This window comes from Grammomys surdaster, unplaced genomic scaffold (assembly GCF_004785775.1).
Source record: "Grammomys surdaster isolate TR1022 unplaced genomic scaffold, NIH_TR_1.0 314, whole genome shotgun sequence".
Lineage (NCBI taxonomy): Eukaryota > Metazoa > Chordata > Mammalia > Rodentia > Muridae > Grammomys > Grammomys surdaster.
In genome coordinates this window covers 39,118-58,544 of record NW_021604733.1, presented here as the reverse complement: position 1 = coordinate 58,544, position 19,427 = coordinate 39,118, and the positions used below count along the sequence as shown (strand labels likewise).

General features: G+C 43.5%; 2 protein-coding genes across 3 annotated transcripts in view; one reads left to right on the top strand and one right to left on the bottom strand.

Moving 5' to 3' along the window:
• The first annotated feature begins 557 nt into the window (after positions 1 to 557).
• Pqlc3 (PQ loop repeat containing 3) lies at positions 558 to 11,997 on the top strand. 2 transcript variants are annotated; one of them, XM_028777764.1, is made up of 7 exons: positions 558 to 875; positions 3,019 to 3,101; positions 3,172 to 3,241; positions 5,205 to 5,262; positions 7,492 to 7,612; positions 8,722 to 8,763; positions 10,731 to 11,997. In XM_028777764.1, exons 1-7 carry the CDS (start codon positions 733 to 735, stop codon positions 10,820 to 10,822), a joined length of 609 nt encoding a protein of 202 aa, XP_028633597.1. In that variant the 5' UTR covers positions 558 to 732; the 3' UTR covers positions 10,823 to 11,997. The 2 variants fall into 2 exon arrangements, with proteins under 2 accessions (XP_028633597.1, XP_028633598.1); XM_028777765.1 differs by lacking the exon at positions 7,492 to 7,612 and having other exon boundaries at positions 638 to 875; positions 10,731 to 10,813.
• Positions 11,998 to 12,794: 797 nt separating this feature from the next.
• Rock2 (Rho associated coiled-coil containing protein kinase 2) overlaps positions 12,795 to 19,427 on the bottom strand; it is a gene marked incomplete at its 5' end in the record, with an annotated part of 45,290 nt that continues 38,657 nt past the window's right edge. The window contains one exon of the mRNA XM_028777763.1: positions 12,795 to 15,980. Coding sequence (XP_028633596.1) covers positions 15,977 to 15,980 — 4 coding nt within the window. The remainder of the gene's footprint in view (positions 15,981 to 19,427) is intronic.

Sequence of the window (19,427 nt, the reverse complement as noted above, 5' to 3'; positions counted from 1 at the left end):
ACACACACACACACACACACACACACACACACACACACACACACACACACACAATGAGCAAGCTCACTGAGAATAGCCTCCCCACAAGCAGAAGGCTAGTTCCGTGGTGGCTGGGTTTCAGAGTCCTCAGGCTTTTCTAGCCTTGTAAGACTAGAAGGGTGCTGACAAGGTTGGGCCAAGGGCTTTAAAAGTTTTAATTTCTAAAGAAAAAAAGATAATTTGTAGAGAGTGGAAAATCTCAACAGAATGTCCTCGGGGATAGGCCCTGGGCCCACCCAACCCCCTCTCCCCTCCCCCCGCCCCCCGCCGCCCCAAGGAGGCTAGTCTGTTTCGGCGTTTCCACTCCGTTAGGAGGGTCACTCGTGGGTGGAATTCGGAAAGTGAATCAGCAGTTGGCAGAGCCTGGCAGGGCAGAGCAGAACCACCGCCCTGGGGCTGGGAGGACCCGGAGCGGAGCAGACACCGGGTAGTGCGCACCCAGAGCAGAGCAGAGCGTAGCAGAGCACAGCGGGAGCATCCGGAGCCAAGCCAACTCCGGGAGGGGTGCGCTTGGAGCTGAGCTGACTCGGGGCGTGGTGCCTGGGCGGAGCGCACTCGCAGCGCAGCAGCTCAGGGCGGGTCGAGGCGGGGCCGGGCCAGCGGGAAGGCGGAAGGACTCTTTAGACTTTGAGCCTCGGGTTCTCACCTACAAGATCCTGAAGCCCCCTGGCCCGGCACGCCCGTGACTGCAGAATGGAGGCCGGGCTGCTATGGTTCTGCAACTGGAGCACGCTGGGCGTGTGCGCCTTACTCAAGCTGCCGCAGATCTACGCGCAGTTGGCGGCGCGCAGCGCGCGGGGCATCAGCCTCCCTAGTTTACTTTTGGAGCTGGCCGGGTAAGGTACTGGGAGGCCTGCGAGGAATTGGGAGCCTGGGAAACCAAGGGTTAACTCGGGGGTGGGGGGAGGATCGGGGCTAGGAGGTGCTTTCCCGGGCGCTCCCACCCAACTCCCCTGCTTCTTCCCAAATCTCAGGATTTGCCAGAGCATGGCCATTTTATAGATTCAGCGAAGTCAGTCACTCACACACACACACACACACACACACACACACACACACACACACACACAGGTCCTTAACGACAACCTTTTGGCTGCGGGCAAAACCATTTGCACCTTCAGTCTCTTACCATCCCTAACCTCACCCAGCACTACTCACATTTTTTTCTTGCCTCGTCTCCTGCCTGTAAACCAGGTGTTAGGCTATTTGAGTTACAAGATTTGATGATTCCATGTGGGGAGAAAGATGGGGAACTTGGGCCGACGTTTGAAAATTGGGCTGGGGTCCAACACTTAGGGATGGGCTGTGACTGCTGCAGGAGTCAAGGTCTCGGTAGCCTTGGCTATGTAGTTAAGAGTAAGGGGCAAAGTTGTAAAACTTTGGTTGGAAAAACCAAACGGAAAACAGGTCCCATGATCTTGAACCAGGCTGAGCCTTCGGTTTGAAACCAGCCGCACCCAATGGTCCTTCGTCCATTCGGTGGGGCGCGCCCGTCTGATAGAAGGGAAGGGGTGCAGTGCTTCAAGGTGTACCTTTCCAGGGATGCTTGATGGTAGGCGGGGCTCTGGAGGGTCTCTAGTCCGTTGGCTGCATAGAACAAGAGTAAGCATTTCCGAGAAGGGAGATACTGTCAGCGTGAGGCAAAAGACAGAGTGAAAGATGCAGAATTGACAGCCTGGCTGGGGCAGAGTTTGCGGGTGTGAAGTCAGGAGAGCTATGTGACCTCTGGTTTGCTAAGTTCTTCATGGGCATCTGAAGCTGAGGCTTCAGGGTCCAGGACTGATTAGAAAGCTCAGGGATGCCTACAGAGCGCCAACGCAACATCTTTGTACTCTGCTTGTAGCTACCTCTTTGCTGCCTGGCTTTAAACACGTAAACTCAACCAGAGATGGTCTCAAATCCAATAGCTGACCCCAGCAGAAAGCAGCTCTGGCCATGGAATGTTCCCTGGGATCCGGAAGGGTCTTGCAGTCGATAGTGGTGTCGATAGTAGGCTTTCTGGAACTCACAAAGGGCTCCCTTCCTCCCCTCGAGGTTTGGCAGGGTTAAGACCAGCTGTAGTCAGAAGGTATGCTCACCACTGAAATCTAGTGGTTATTTATCCCTACTTCCGCCAGCAGTTTAAGACAATGGTTCCTAGTTCGTGAGAACTTTCTGAAGGTCCTTCTGGAGCCCCAACACGCATTCCTTCTTTAATCCTCAAGCAGTTTTAGGTCAAAGTTGTTTTAATCCAGAGGTAGGAACAATAGGAATAGGAGGGGCAACCTAGCCGGATCCAGTCGGTCTACATTCTGACTCCTCCCTCCCTTCTTCAGCTCCCTTCCCCCTCCTTCTCCCTGCATGGCTAGGGTGGTCACTACAATTCTGCTTCCCTTCTGGGCCTTGCTTGCCTGCCTGCCTGCCCCTCACCAGCCAGATGGTCTCTGAGGCCTCAGGAAGACGCTAAAGGGTACCACTGTCAATAGGCCCTCCTTAAATTTCAACCTGAGAGCTCAAACTCTAAAATCATGATTTGAAGGAATTGGATCTTGGCCAGAGCCTACTTTAATGACACCAGAGACTCCATACCTGGTTGACTCCATTGCTTTGGAGAAACCTTAAAAACAGAGAAGTATTATGCACCATCCCCAGGGCACAGGGGTCCCCCAAAAGCCTAACAACCAGAACTAGAGCAACATCTCCTGGTGAGACTCTTACCCTTGGGTCTTCACATGGCCTTGTCTTTTGGACCTTAGTTTCTCCAAGTGATCCCTATGATGTGGAAGGCAGTGTAGGTAACCCTGAAGGTGTTGGCTGATGCTCAAGGACTATTAGACACACCATATGGGACTCTGGCAATATTCCTGAAGGTCTATCCTCAGGTCAATCACACATATGATGAAGACCACATAGGCTAGCATTGGGTAAATGTGCCAGTGTCTGGGGCCTGGGGGGTCAGGCACAGGATGTGCTGTGAATATATGCACCTCTTGTCTGCAGGTTCCTGGTCTTCCTTCGTTATCAGCATTACTATGGGAACCCACTGCTCACCTACCTGGAATACCCCATTCTCATCGCACAAGGTAACTGGCCCTCTAGTCCCCAGCCTTCCCATCTGCTGCCCTGCCCATCTCACAGAGCCTCTTCTTTCAGACATTGTCCTCCTGCTCTTCGTCTTTCATTTCAATGGGAATGTGAAGCAAGCCTTGCCCTACATGGCAGTGTATCCTTCCTGCATATGAGCTGGAGACAGAGATGGAGGGGCTAAGGAAGGGGGCTAAGGAAGGGGGCTCAGTTGTGGCACACAAGAGGCTCTGGATTTTGTCCTCTGCGCTGAGAATCACAAATTCTAGTCTTGATATATACCTTAGGTTAGTACAGTGGCTGCCAGAGGTATCCCTATAATAGGATGGCCCAATGCCTTCCAAGACCCAGTGGGGTGTAGATTTGCTGTGTCCCTGTTGAACAAGAGAAATGTGCAGTCATCCTAAGAACACGCTCCACCTGGAGTGCTTATCTTGAACACTCCTTCCTTCCTTCCAAGAGCATGACCCCAGGGGATTAATAACATGAGTGTTCCTGGCACCAAGTCCCATGCAGAATGCACCTGGCAGGTGCCTCTCAGGCGGTAAGCACAGGCCGGATGGGTTCCACTAATCATACACCAATGCAAAACTGTAATTGAGAGGCTGAGCCTTGTCATCTGGGTGGCTGTGTTGGTTTGAAGGCTTAAAAGTACAGAATGGCCAGCCATCAGATTGTGCCACTCAGTGGAATCTTCTATGCAAAGGGCGAGATTTCATGTCAGATTTAGTTCACTTTCTTGAATTTCATACTCCTTAAAAGGGCAAGAAAGTGTTTGCATGGTAGTGGCAGTTAATCCTGCTGCCTTCATGACATGGACACACACCCGTTTAACAGTGACAGGCCCAAGGGAATCCAGAAACTGTCTCGGATTGCTATTAAACCCCTGGCTAAAATCCCCCTCCCTCCATAGAAAGAGGGAGAGCATAGCTGTGATCCACTTCTGCTCTGAGGTCATTTTCAAAGAGGTGTTGCCTTTATCTCTATGTAGCTGGGGATGACCTTGAATTCCTCATCTTTCTGTCTCCACTTCCTAAATGCTAGGATTACAGGCTTGTGCCACTACACTTTGCATAGAGAATGCTTTAATCCGTTTAGCATAGCTGGATGTTGGCCATTGCTGCCTCCTGGGATAGGCCATCTCTTCACCTACTTAATGTGACCATTGCTTTCAGCTACCTTTGGCTTTCTTCTGTATGCTGACAGCATGTGAGAGGTGGACAAGGCAATGAAGGAAACCCAAGGCCAAGTAGTGGGAAGTGACTAGTTCTTCCCAGCCACTGCTACTTGACCATGCGCCCCAACTGTCCCCCTCCCCCCGCCCTCATAGCTTGATCTTTTTGCTCTGGTTGGGTCCTTTTGTTTCATGTAGTCACTGAACTTCCTGCACAGGCCAGATGGAAAGTGGTTCCTCCTTACCTCCCACTGCATACCCCAACTAGTGTGCTTTTACAACAGAATTAGTGGGAAAGGGGTGAGGCTTCAGTAAAATCCTCACACACAACACTCTAGTTTTGTAGAACACTTCTCCTTTGCAAGGTTGGACCTTTTTCCTAAGTGCTTAATTTTAACAGTGACTTAGAGATGTCCCCATGGTCAGAAAACCAGCAGATAGGGAAGGCCGGAAAGATGGCTCTGTGGTTCAGAGCACTGGCTGCTCTTCCAAATGACCGGGGTTCACTTTCCAGCACTCACATGGCAGTTCCCAACTGTCTGTAACTCCAGTTCCAGGGGATCCAGCACTCTCACACAGACACACATGTAGGCAAAAATGCCAATGCACATAAAACAAAAATTATTTATTAAAAGGAAAGAAAACCACTCTTATAGCCCTATATTTCCAGTCCTATATTAACAGTGTGTGAACACAGGTCTGTGTGTTTTCTTCCATAATTTTCCTGTTCTTTTAACTCAGAGCAGATGTTCATGTGAAACACCTTGCATCTTTCCCAAACTACACACTGTCCAGCAGAACAGTTCCCCCATGATACCTTGTCTTCTGTGTCACCCTCTGTGGTCTGGCTTGGTCTGTGCAGGACAAGATGGGAGGGGCGGCCTGGCCTATCAGTGACTCATTGCTGGGTCCCTTAGCACTTGACCAGATTTGTGTCTTCTTGGTTCATCCTCAGCCTGCAGAAATGGATCATCGACTTGGCCATGGTGAGTAGCACCACTAACAGACTGAAAAAGCAGGTATCGTCTCTCTGGCCCACATCACTTCAGAGCAGTGGTTCTCTGCAGGGAACCATGGAGTTGGCTTGGCCCAGGGGCATGCATCATAGGTTTTTCAGGTTAGAGTCCATGGCTTCGGGGGGCACAATATGCCTTCTCGTTCCTGAGACCAACACACTCCCCCCAGGCAACGAAACACTCACGCCAATTTGTTTCTCTGTGTGTCCCCTCAGTAGCCAAGGAGGCATGGGAACTTGAGAGGACAACTGTTCTTGGACATTAACCTCATCAATCTTGCTTGTCCTATACAGTTTGCAAATGTCATTGTACCCTGACAACTACTACTACTGACTCTGAATTGCAAATATATTATTTCTGATAAAGGTATAAAAAGTCTGATTGCTCTCAATAAAATGGTCACTACTTCCTTTAAGTTTTGCTGTGGCCCTTCCAACCAGCCTGATTTCATTAAGGCCATTATCAGGTAACCTTGGCCAGTAATTAAAGAGGGTGCTTACAGTTTGCAACCTTTCTAACGATGCGATGCATGCATCATGACGATATGGGGATGCATGCAGATTATTTGCAGAAGTTAGTTATCTTGTTCCACCTTGTTGTGGGTTTCAGGGACTGAACTTAGGTCATCAGGCCCCACAGCAATCTTCCCCACCTACTGAGCCATTTTGCCATCCCTGACAGCTTAATTTTTAAAGGATTAACTTTGCCATTTCCTCCACTCTGACTTCTCCTCCAGTCCCTCTACAAGAATTTACTGTGCACCTGCTCCCTGGCAGAAGTGGGGACTGGTACTTTGCAATGGCCACATGCAGCTTATTCACATCTCTGCTTCTTCCCAGCCCCTTGCCTGCACTGGACTGTTTTGAGAAAACATGATGCTTTCCCTTGAGTGTATGTTGACACTACCAGCATTCTCTTATGGCCCAGTCTCATACTACCCCTTGATGTCAAAGTTGGCTTTGTCATGACAAGTAAACACTCAAGAGAAGCTTGTCCATTCAGACATGGCCACATTGTAACCTGCTTTGGGGGGTCTCGGTCTCGGTCTCTCTCTCTCCCCCCCCCCAACTACCACACTGATCTGGCCTGGCCCCTTTCCTTTGCTTTATTCAGCACCTCAATTTCTCAAGCCCATGGGCTTCCCTGATTGGAGCCAGCCTTTCTTCAAGCCACCTGTGCCCAGCTCCCACTGTAACTTTTGTCTGCTTAGGTTTGGCAATGGCATCATCCCCTCCTCTGCCCAAAAACACTCCGGCACTCCTTGCTCCATGGCTCTTCCCTGTATAGCTCCATCTCTCACCCTCAAGGACTTATGGAGGCCAGCCATATAGGTGCTATTATCCCAGCAGAAAGCAGAACAGGTACTATTCTCCAGAGCCTGTCAAGGGCCCTGGGACTGCCACTCACGTGAAAGCCAGTTCCATCCCACTTTGCATGTGCCATACTCAAACTTTCACTATAGTTCAGGGTCTCTACTATTCACTTGGTTCTCTCACCTGGCTTTCAAACACATCACTTTCTGTGGTCCTTCTGAATATGTTCTGATTTCTTGAATGTTGCTCAGGCCACCCTTCTCAGTCTGAGTGACTGCAGTGGCCTCCTTTTGGCCTGTCTGAGCCTAGAAGCTGCTGTGGAGATGGGGTCTGATGGGTTGATAGACAATTTGCAAGGCTTTCTTTTCTGAGAGGTAACAAAAGACAGGGCACTCAGGATGGGAAACAGACACAAGGCTCCTGTGGCTAGTTTGGAAGTTGATCAGTTAAGTGCCATCCCAGGATATAGCACCTCTCTTCTCAGGAGAGTAGGGGAAAAGTGAGTCTGCAGCCAGGTCTGTGATTCTTCCATTAGCTCTGGCTAATTCACTCCCTACCACAGAGGCAGCCGAGAGTCATTCTTCACCAAATTGAGGTTTCAAACCTTCACAGGTTGGGGATGGTGAACCTTGAAAATCTGGCTTAGAAAGCACTGTATCTGGGCTGATGACTCAGTGGTTAAAGGTGCTTACTGCCAAGCCTGACAACCTGAGTTCGATCTGCAGGGTCACATGGTAGGAAGAAAACTGGCTCCCATGAGTTGTGTCCCCTCTCCAGAGAATAAAATTTAAATAATAATAATAATAATAAATAAAAAATAAGCAAAGCACTATACCCAGTCATTTATCTTTTTAGGTTTCTGACTCTCTCATTTTATCCATAATAGAACCTATGCACAGTCATTAGTGCAGCCAGTAAGTTTGCCCAGCTCCAGTATTTGTGGAAGGTACAAGATTCGGGAGCTGTGAGCGCTATGACCTGGGGCCTCTCTGCCTACACCTGTGCAAGTAAGATAACCACTCTCTGGGGACTGGGTCTCATCAATATCAGCATCTTCCTGGTATTAACTGTCTGAGGTCTTTTTCATACGAATATTTTTATAATTATTCAACAGAACCTGCTAAGGGTACCTTTGTGTACAAGGGGGTGTAATGCAGTCTACAGCTGACTGAGTACTGGCTTCAACTGTTACCTAGGGTCCTGTTCACTACAGAGGGTTGTTAATGGAAAAAGAACTAAACAACAACAAACCCCACAAAACATTGGTTAGATTGGAAAAGCTTGTTTTCTCCAAGCCTTAGTTTTCTTACCTGTGAAAAATGAGGTGGAGTTTAATGATTAAAGAATTTTGCCAAGCGTGGTAGTGCTTTACCTTTAATCACAGTACTCAGGAAACAGGCAAGTGGATCTCTGGGAGTTCAAGGCCAAGCAGTAGTACACTGTGACCTTGTCTCAAAACATAGGGTTTTTAAAACATTTTAAAATTTGTATGTATATTGGTGTTTTGCCTAAATTGATGTATGTGTACTACCACATGCATACCTGGTGCCCCCACATTCCAAAAAAGGGGTCAGATCCTCTGGGACTAGGGTTATATACCCCCACGTGGGTGTTGGGTATTGAACCCAGGTCTTCGGGAAAAGAAGACAGTGCTTTTCACCACTGAGCCATCTCTCCAGCCTATCTACTTATATCTTTGTAATATGTATGTGTGTGTGCACATGTATACACACACACACACACACACACACACACACACACTCACTTTTAAATTAGTGGACTCTTTCTTCAGTTAAAATGCCTGGAAGCTCAATATGCAAATGAGACTTTTAAGGTTTTTTCCTTTTTTAGGGTAGGCATAAGGAGAGATTGGAACCCTCCCTGGCAGTGCTCAGCTACTGTTACAAATCAGTTCTGCCTTTGTGTGCAGCTTCTACATGCCTAGGTCAGGATACATGGCTTATCATTGGTTACACAACGCAGTATTAATAAGGATCCCATCAATGTCACTCAAGAAGTTAGTATATATTGTTATAGTAAGATGGAAAGGCATGTGCTAAATAGAAATACCAAAATGTGTGAGAACTAAGTTATTGCTATGAATTTTCTTTTACAGCAAGAATAATAACAACTTTAATGACCACCAATGACCTGACAAGTAAGTAAAAACTTTTAACTTCCTATTTGCATTTTTTGGTGAGATGTGGGTCTCCACATGGAATCTTCCTAAGGCTTAACAGATGCAGTTGACTGAATTGGGCTACAGATTCAAAGACAAAATAATATGCATTTAGTCCTCAGCAGTGCTGGCTGTCTCTATTAAGCACCCACTCCTCGAAATCCTTGGGGAGGAACATACCCAAGGGAGTCAATTCTCACCCTGGATTTTCTACTTCAACAAGGAAATTGGACAGGAATCCCACAATTAACTGCTGAATTACACTGTGAAATGGGTTTTCAGAATAGGGCATAGGTGTGGTGGCATGCACTTGTAGTCCCACACACTTAAGCAGCTGAGGCAAAAGAGCTAGGCCTGCCTAGGACAAACAGTCTCCAAAACCAAAGACCAGAGAGAGACCAAGGGTCAGGTAGCTCAAAGAGCCCTCTTATACTGAGGGAGCTGAGAGCAGAATCTGCAGGGGAGCAAGGTCTTAAAAGCTAAATAAGGATTTGATCAGAGGAGTAACACCCAACATGCCCAGGGCTGGGCATACCAAGTAGTTCAGGACACGGGGAGCAGGAAGCTGGGAGACTGGGAGGCTGGCAGGGGCCAGGAGAGACAAGAAATAAGACATGTCTTTGAAAGACACTTCCAACTGTGTTTTAAAGCATTGAGCACACACATGCAAGAAAGCTAAGAAAATACTATGCCTAACTGAAAGGGACTGATTAATCCTTCAGGCTGTTCTCACCTCCTAACACAACATCTTTGAAAAGTGACAAAACAGAAACCTACCCAGTAAGTGGTAAAGGTCCTCAGCACTAGACCTTTCATTGGGAAAGCAAGCTTTAGAAGACCGAAGTCCCGTTTGGAAGGTTGTACTTTTGTCAGCTCTGACTTTAGTGACGGGAAAAGGAGACAGGCCTTGTTGTCCTGTGGGACTTGAGTTCACAGGAGGGAACACAATTTAACAGCAAAGAACCTACACATATAAAGCCTGTATTTAAAAGACCAAGAATGTTCCCATTGTAGGCAGCTTCCCATCTGTCACCCCTGTTCCTGACTAGCTTTTAAAAACAGTGTGGCCTGCTGGATGTGGCGGTGCACACCTGTAGTCCCAGCCCTGGGGAAGCAGAGGCAGGCTGATTTCTGTGAATTCAAGGCAAACCTGGTTACATAAAAAGTTCCAAGATAGCCAGGGCTACATAAGACGACCCCAACCCCCCCAAAGTGCTACTATGCCATATGTATGTAGCTCATTTGGTAAAATGGCTTGCCTTGCATGTAGGGGACTCTGGCTTCAATTCTCAATGTGTCTAAAAGTGTAATCCCAGCATTTGGGATGCAGATGCAGGAGAATCAGGAGTATAAAGCCATCCTCAGCTACAGAGTTTGAGTCAGAGAGACCTGTCATAAAACAAACACAGCCTCCATGTCTTACAGCGCAAGTCAGGCCACTGTTCTCATAATCTCTCAGTCACATTTTTAAGTGGCTACTTCATTATACAACATGTACTGACACTGGCCTGATTTCTCAGGTATAGTTTCATGAGATGCAGTCTTTGCTGTGCTGCCCAGGTTGGCTTTTCACTTGGGCCTCAAGCAGACCTCCTCCCTCAGCCTCCTTCATGGATCCATAAGCAGGGCCCACCACTTTACTAGAGTGGTCTTCGTAAAATGCAGCATTTTGAGACAGCCATGTCCTTGAGACATAAGCAAAGGGGTCTTAGATGCACTTCTTAGCCAGAGCCATATTACTTCAATGAAACACTTAGGATGTATGGCTGAGTGCCCAGGTGGGCATTTCTACAGGAAAGTCCTCTTCCTAGCTAGATATGTCTAGAACCAATGTTCTCACTCATTGTTTTGTCTGGGGTTGGGGTGAAACTTTACATAGGCTTCTAATTAAAGCAGTATAATGTCCAGCTTTTTTAACGTTGGAATTTTCTTTTCATTTATTTCAGTTCTTATACGTTTTGTGATCATGTTGGCTTTAAATATATGGGTAACAGCAACTGTACTTCGCTACCAGAAGTCTGTCACCAAAGCTGAATGATGGATGTATTCTTTCTACACACAGTGGACTTCAAATAACTGGACCAGACACATTGCTTTTCATTGCTACATTTAAAATCTTTTACTAGTCAACCATTTCAGAAACTTTAAATCAGGTTTGTTAAACTTGAAAAAGCCACTGAGCTGAATATGGAAGTGCAAACCTATAATCGCAGCACTTGGGAGTCTGAGGTAGCCTGGGCTACACAGCAAACTCAGAGAAGGAAGACAAGGAGGGAGGGAAAGAGACACTTGTTGAAAATGTCAACCTCCTTCCCCTACTCCCGTAGGTTATGGGAGGGCTTAGATTGGGTTGTATGTGGTTTTTGCCCCTGCACCGTAAAGTCTCAATACTTAGCCCAAGCTATCCTCCAACCTGTGATCCTCCATCAGCCTTCTGAGCCCTGGGAGTGCTGGGAGTGCTGGACTAGAGTGGACCACCACACCTGACTTTGACAACACAAATGATGGAACCTGCCCAAGAAGCCATCTTCACACTTAAAGTCATGATTAAGTTCCCTGAAGAGCCAGTTATATCTACAGCTGTGGCTTTCAGAATATTAAGTAGTCTTCCCACAATAAAGTGGGGTCTGGTCGGTCAGAAGTGGAACTGTTCACACTTGGACAGTTTAATTCTTCCATAAACTAGGGCTTGGCCTTGTATGTCATAATGCAGTATAACATCCTCTCAAGCCAAGCAGGGCTATCAAAGTATGCAGAGATGTTACTGGGTTCATATACTAAGCAGTCCTCCAACACAGTGTGCCTTAGGGAGTTCCTAAGCAGAGCCCCATCTGTTTAGATGAGGAAATCTCAACAGTCTCTCCACTTAAGCACAATGTCACCATTTTTTAAAGGGCTGTATCTCACAATTACCACTGCTGGAACTTAGTTTAGTTTTAGCTACTGGAAGGTATACATACAGTAAAGATTATTGCTATGTCCTATCCAATTCTTAGGGATTTTATTCATACTAAAGTAAGAATATTCTAAGCATATCCTAAACATTGTTGTCTGCAGTACTTCCTCTGATGTTTTATATATCCAACCTATAAAAGCTCAGTTTCTTCTTCTATGTGAATGTCACTTACTCTGGTATACTGCAACAAAGTAAATGATGTTTACTAGAAAATGTTTAGTTTTCTATATTTAATAAACTTAATTTGTTGAACTCCACTGAGTCTTTAAGTTGTCATGAATTTTCAGTTAGGTAGGTATAACTCATTAGCAAGCCAGCTAATCTTGTTAGGTCAATTGCCCTGGACCCGGAAGAAAGAAATACTACATCTAAACATCAATCATTCTATGGTTGTTTCAACCAGTGCCAGGAAACAAAACCCAAGTTCATCTTTCCTCACACATACTGACAATCAGACCATTAACCTATTAATTAATGTAATATAAACTGTAGTCTTTACTCCAACAGGACTTTTATCACTACTTAAAGTGATTCCTTTAAATAAAAATAACAAAAACCAACCAACAAAACCCAAAACCTTCCCCTTTAGTTGCCCAAGCTGGCCTCAGACTCATCTTTCTGCCCTCATCTCTTCAGCGTGTTTACCAGCATGCATCCCCACCACTGGTCATTTCCCCACTTTTGGAAGGAACATCTGAGTTACTGCAGCTATCTCACACACACTACCATTGTGTTGCAAACCAACAAGTAGACAGAGTCTCCAGTTTGCAGAATACTCAACCCCAGAACAAAAGGCAGCCACAGATTCCCAGTAAGGCACCTTCTAGAAAAGTATCCATCATACTATTTTCAGACAGAAAGGCACTCTGTGCCCTCTACACTCACCTAGAAACAGACGTTTAAGCCTGCATACCCAAAGTGAACCAGAGGCGGACTCTAGAACTAAACTCTCTAGGAAATGAGGCAGAAGTGATTTTAGTATGATGGCACCACTTCATCTACTATTAGCATCCTTTAAGGAGACAGGTTAAGAAGCTGCAGCACTCCACAACTATTTCACAGGAAAAGATGCTTACATCTTAGTTTCTTTTATTTATTTTTTAAACAAAAAGCAGGCATAAAAATACAATTACATTACTACAAAGATGCAACAAAATAAAAAATAAATCAAGAGGGGATGAACTTTTTGGTTGGGGGAAGGGGGTGGTCCAAGATGACTCTCTAAATCATGCAGTTTATAACTTATTACAGTTCCAAACAAAAGTCACCACAGGGAAGGGAGCAAGGCGAGGTCTCAGGGAACAACACTCAGCACTGTCACACAGTGCTTGTCAAAGTGCTTTAACATTGGCTGTGGCACCTCCACGAGCCAGGGGAGCTGAAGTCATCTTCAGACAAAAAAGAGAATCAGTAGCAGTCAGGGGTCTGAGAAGCTCAAAAGCCACTTGCTTTAATGGGGGGCTTCAACATGCTGCTTAAACCATCTCTATAAGGTTAATTAGTGTTTGAGTTTCTCTTCCTTCACCCTGGGAATCCTAACAGACTGACAGCAGCAGTATGACATTTTCAGTTGGTTTGGCAGCCTCGAGCATGTCTCACTAGGATCTACACATGAACTGAGACTTGAAAAGTCCCTCTAGGGCTCAAAGGCTGGCCACAAACAGCCTTCCCTTGGGATCACAGATTTTTTTTTTTTTTTTTTAAATCTTGCTTTTAGATGTTACTGAAAATTAATGCATATTTAACTCTACATTAATTCAATTCAACAATACTGGTACTTAATTTTTTTTTTAACTTATGTCTTTTTTATTTCCACAAAGCAAAAGAATAGCATCCAACTAATGAAACCCAGCATTCCCTCTTTTAGGTCCCAAATGCAAGTATTTACAGCTCTGGGGGACCGAACAAAGGAAGCAGTATTTGCGCTGATACACATTTATCTTCAAGGATTGGAGACCTCAAGAAAAAAGGAAGCTGGCACAAAATTAGGTTGTTCTTGTAATGACTGTTGGGTTGGAGAGAAAATGGCAGGTACATGCACCCACGTACATGCAAATGACAGCAGAAGCAGCAAATACTTCTCTAAGGTCATGTGGTTTTTACTTGGAATTCTGACAGCTGGACAAATAACCTTTAAATCCCTATTAAACAGTATGTGAAGATGCTCTATGGAGAGATTTTTTTCACCCCTCAGAATGTTTTATTCCCCTGAATCCTTCACATTAATTGCCTTGTACAGTTTCATCACACTATGATTCTCCAAACTCTTATACATATATACACGGACAGCATCCAAAATTAAAACTTTTCCTTTTTTACTCAAACACTTCAATTATTCATGTGTAAACTTGACATTATTTCACCTTAATAAAGTTTATTAAAAATATATATATATATACTCTCCAATTCAGAATACGATAGAACCTCCCGTAGTAACAAAATCTTTATATAAAATATTAATTCAGTCTCCTTTTAAACAACTCTAATGAATGGAAATAGTTCTTCTATATAAATTTTATATATTTTCATTTTTAAACCTGAAGGAAGGAAGGAGGGGAGGGAGGAAGCAAGTTGTATTCCAAACCAGAGCACAGCTGCTTCCAGGGAAGTGACATGCACACGTAATCTTAACAGACAGCATGAAAGATGCAAACTGGGCCATCTGAAGATCACAGAATTGGATTTAGTATATCAGTGGGCCAACAGCCACTATTTCCACAATAGTAACTATAATGAGGACCAAACTTTTTACAACATCTCTACACTGACCCCAGAAGGAAGCAATCAAAAATGTCTACTGGCTTCACTAAAATATCAGGCAAACATTTCAATATCATATTGAACTTTGCATATGTACAGAGCCTGATGCCCACTGCTATACTCTGCTGTGGGGTTAAGCACACTTACCTGGGCCAGTAGCATGGCAGGACAGATCCCACCCATTCGCTAGCCTCAGCGGCATTTAACATAAGTGAAAATCAAATTAAGCACTTTTGAGGCTGCTTCTTCCCAGATATCAAAGCTGAAATACTGCCATACACAGGTGTTTGTTTTAGGATCACATTTAAATATTTAAAATATATCTACATAGTACATGTTAGTTTTCCTTATATTTGAGACAATTTTTGAATCTTGAATGAAAATGTGAAAAATTGTCCTTACCATAAATAAACACACATATAGGGAAACCAGCAAGTTCAAAGCAAAGGAAATATTCTATAGTCACAGACTAGCTGAAGCCTGTAGAAAGGGATGAAAACAGTAACAGATGTACATCACACACATTTAGTTTCAATATAATCCATTATTGTTTCTATGACCAAGTACATTAAAAACCGTTACACATCAAATAGGCCAACACTGATATAACTACTACACGTAAAATAGTGTACTACTTTCCCCACAAAGCAAGCTGCGTCCTAAGAGCTGGTAAACACTTGTTTTTCTTTAGTTAAATATAGAAAAAGGTTGAGATTAGGAGCGAGAGAAAATTAAATTAAGGCATTCAAAATGGGTAAAGTTGCCTACCTTAAACATTAGGAAACTGGAAAAATTAACTTCAAATTTCTTGTTACAGTTTTTTTTTTACACAAACATGCAACTCTTTATCAGGTACATGAATGAAGGATATAAACTCCAACATTATGGCTTTATACAAGTGCATAGTTGCAACTGAAATAATGATATCTGATTAATGTGTATAAAAATAAAATGGTAAGTTAAAAAAACTTGCAGTATTACAGTACAATGTGTTTATGTGTATGTGTGTGTATATATATATGAGGCTCAACTCATATGTATATACATACATGAACACAACATCATGGTCACTTCTTAAAGATGCAGTCAGCATCACTGTAGTGGGATTCACTCCCAAACTCTTCTGGCTAATATGCTGGTGAAACCCTCTGTTAAAGCTGATATGTGATTTCTTCAAACTCTTCTCAATCCTGTGCAATGTAGTGTGACTGCCAAGAGCTTTATGAAGCAAGTCTGGGAGAATTGTAGGACACCTTTACTCACCAATCACTTTTTGTTCAACTTGTTTCAAGCCCAGAAAAACCTCTCCATGATTTGTAATTGTTTCAGGGGGGAAGGTAGCGCAAGCATGTGTGCGCAGTGTGTGTATGTGTCTCAGTAAAATATAGCTTTTTAGTTAAGTTTTGAGAAATCATATTTCAGTCTTCTGGCTGGAAGAATATGATCACCTTCAATAACTGCTTTCATAGAAGGCAGTTAGCTAGAAAAGAAGGAAAAATAATGTTAGTTGATACAGTTAAGTAAGAGACAGTTAAATTCCCTGAGAACATTCCACTTTTATCATTAAACTGTATTTCCTCTAAAACCCAATTCATGCATTAACAAATTCAAATGTATTTCTTAGTTTTAGGTACATGCAATTACATTCTTTCTAAATATAACAATGGACTTTCTAAGTCCCATTCTGGCCACAAACATTCAGTGCAGTTAATCAGTAATATTAGGTCTAAACAAGGTATAACAGGGTCTTGGAGTGCTGCACGACTAGCTGCCCTATACGGCTAAAAGAGTAGGATGTATGGTCTGGTTCTACAGACTTCAGGACCTCAAGGCACATTTTCATAACTGTAAGATAGGAATAAAAGGGCTAAACTCTAGCCACTAGAGTACAGCTCAGGGGTAGAACCCTTGTCTAACAAGCCCAAGGCTCTGGTTCCATCCTACCACAAAACAAAACAAAACAAAACAAAACAAAACAAAACAAAACAAAACAAAACAAAGGAACTAAAAGAGGAAAAAACACATTGTAGTATACATATGTAAGACATACACAAGCCTGGATATAGAGGTCACAGTATTACATTACATGTCCTCCAACATGTTCAGTTGACACAGGTTACTTATGTGTCTATTCTATTTGAAGGCTTAAAGTCATAAGATTTAACTTTCATTCCATCTTGTTCTTAAGCAAACCATTTTACACTCTCCTGTTCTGTGCTCTGAGGCAGGGTCTCACTATCCAGCCTGAATTGGTATGGATCTCATAAGCCTCTTGCCTCAGCCTGTAGAGTGGGAACTGCAGCCTTGCATGTTGCATGTTGCAATGCCTACTGTGTTCTTTTTGTGACAAAGTCTCATGTAGCCTAAAGTGACCTAAATTTACTATGTAGCTGGAAGATGACCTTGAACTCCTTATTTTTCTGCTCCCATCCCCAACCCCCATGTGCTAGGATTCCAAGTGGGCCACAATGCTTGGCTTTACATTTCTTTAAGAGACAGAAGTTTACACAGCATGTCACTCACATTTTCTTTAGCAAGGGTAGCATTACATTTTCACCACATCACAAAGACAAATCAGAAAGAGCTAATGCATTGCATGTATCAAACTTGAAAAGGTTTTATGGTTTTAATTCTTGCAAGTTAGAAAAAAGGAAGGAGAAAGAATGGAGAGAGGGGGAGAAAACATGCTATGTTCACAAACTAGTCTGAGACTGAAAACATAGTTGTTTTAATTCTCTGAATACAGCTTCTGTGAAATGAATCAAAGGTACCAGAGTTTGTTCTTTTTCTTACTTCTACATACTTAATTTCTAAGATAAAATATTTTAATTCCAACAATACTGAAAATCTCTAGCCAATAAAGAATCTGAACATAGCTGGGCAGTGATGTCACATGCCTTTAATCCCAGCACTCAGGAGGCAGAGGCAGATGGATCTCTCTGAGTTCGAGGCCAGCCTGGTCTAGAATGAATTTCAGGACAGCCAGGGCTACACAGAGAAACCCTGTCTCACAAAACAAAACAAAACAAAACACCCAGGGTGTAGGGTGAGGAGAGAGGAAAGCATTTGAACATAGCATTTTACTTTTACACTTGCCATGGAAATTCTGGTTAGAATAGAAATATTTCTGAAAACTACTTTAAAAACATACCCTATCCAAAAAAGAGAGAAAATGAAAGAAAGTCCAAGTGCAAACCACATGCACTACATAAAAACTCATTTTTTTTGATTTACCCATTTATTTCTTCAGAAATCAAAAACATCGTCATCACCATCATCATCACCATCAACATCATCAAAAGACCAATCCCAGTCTTTAAATGCCAAATCAAGCAATCTGTAACAGGAGGTTCGCAAGTTTATGTGCTCTGTCCTTTATAGACTTCAGAATGCAGCACTATGACTAGACTGTGCTGTGAATGCTCTGAGTTTCCCTTCAGGGGCAGGGTGGCAACAGTTCAGATAGAAACACTGAGGAAGTTTCTCCCCTGCTATCTGTGTGCAGGTGTAAATCATGTTAACCAGGCCCACTGCAGAAGGGTCCTCTGCAGACAACCCAAGACAGATTCTGTCTGGGCTAAGAACATTCTTTGCTCTTCACATCATTCCTATGGTCCAGATAAAGATGTAGCTACCCTGATTCTCAATTTGAGAAGTACAAAAGGAACTGCTTTATCAGTTGACAGTTCCTGTTGTCTTTTGTTGTTATTTAATAAATAACATCATAAATGGTAAAGTCCTTTGAAAGGGACAAGAACAGGAACACAGCTTTCTCAATTCCAGAAGAACCTGAGTATGTCAACAACAGCTATATTCTAATATGGAACAAGAGAAAGCCACAGGCATATATAAGTGGGATTATTAATTTAACTTGGCTAAATGAATTGAACATAAAACTAGAGCATGATCATGTTTTCTTTTTAATAACTTATTTTTATTGTATGTGCACTGGTATTTTGTTTACATGTATGTCTGTGTGTGGATGTTGGATCTCTTGGAATTGGAATTACAGGCAGTTGTGAGCTGCCATGTAGGTGCTGGGAACTGAACTCAGTTCCTCTGGAAGAGCCACCTCTCCAGCCCCCCATTTTTTTTAATTAAAAAAATTTAACTAATACTCTAGCTTTTCTTCAGATTGTAAAGTTCTGCTTTTTAAAAATTACATTTATTTATTATGTGTATGCCCATATACACATGCCATGAAAGTTGTCTGAAGGTCAGAGGACAATTTGTAATAATAATATCTCTTCTTCTACCATCTGGTTTCAAGGGATGATGGTGACTTACCCACTAAGACATTTTACCACCCCGATCTGTTCTTTCCAATTAAACAACTATACTACAACACTGCAATCACCTTTATTTAAAACAGGGGTTACAGGTAGGCCTTTAATTATTCATGACTGTGATGCTCATGAATTTCTGCCAAGGAGCTCTCTGGTCTCCAAAGTTACACCTGTGATTATCATGTCAATGGCTCTAAACTTTAGTGTATAGGATTCACCTAGTAAGTATTTTCAGACATTGTACTGAGATCTAGATATGAATGAACAGGAGTAGGAAAGTTCCAATATTTGGATGTTCAAATAACCTGAATAATTCTTGTTTTGTTTCTCTTTTTCAGACAAGGTTTTATGTAGCTTTGGCCAGCTGCAAACTTACTGTAGACTAGGCTTATCTTTGAACTCCTGATCTTCCTGCCACTGCTTCACAAGTGCTGGGACTACAAGGCATGTGCTACCAGGCCCAACTAACCAGAGTGGTTTCTGATTGTAGATGGCTAAGTTTGAGAAACTATCCTGACACTCACTCTGGGAAGTCAAAAGGTCACTCTGGGAAATATGAAAGCTCAATATCTGTCCACATTCCCTTCAGAGTGCCCAGATAACACCTTTCTACAATACCACTATAAGCCATCGAAGACAAA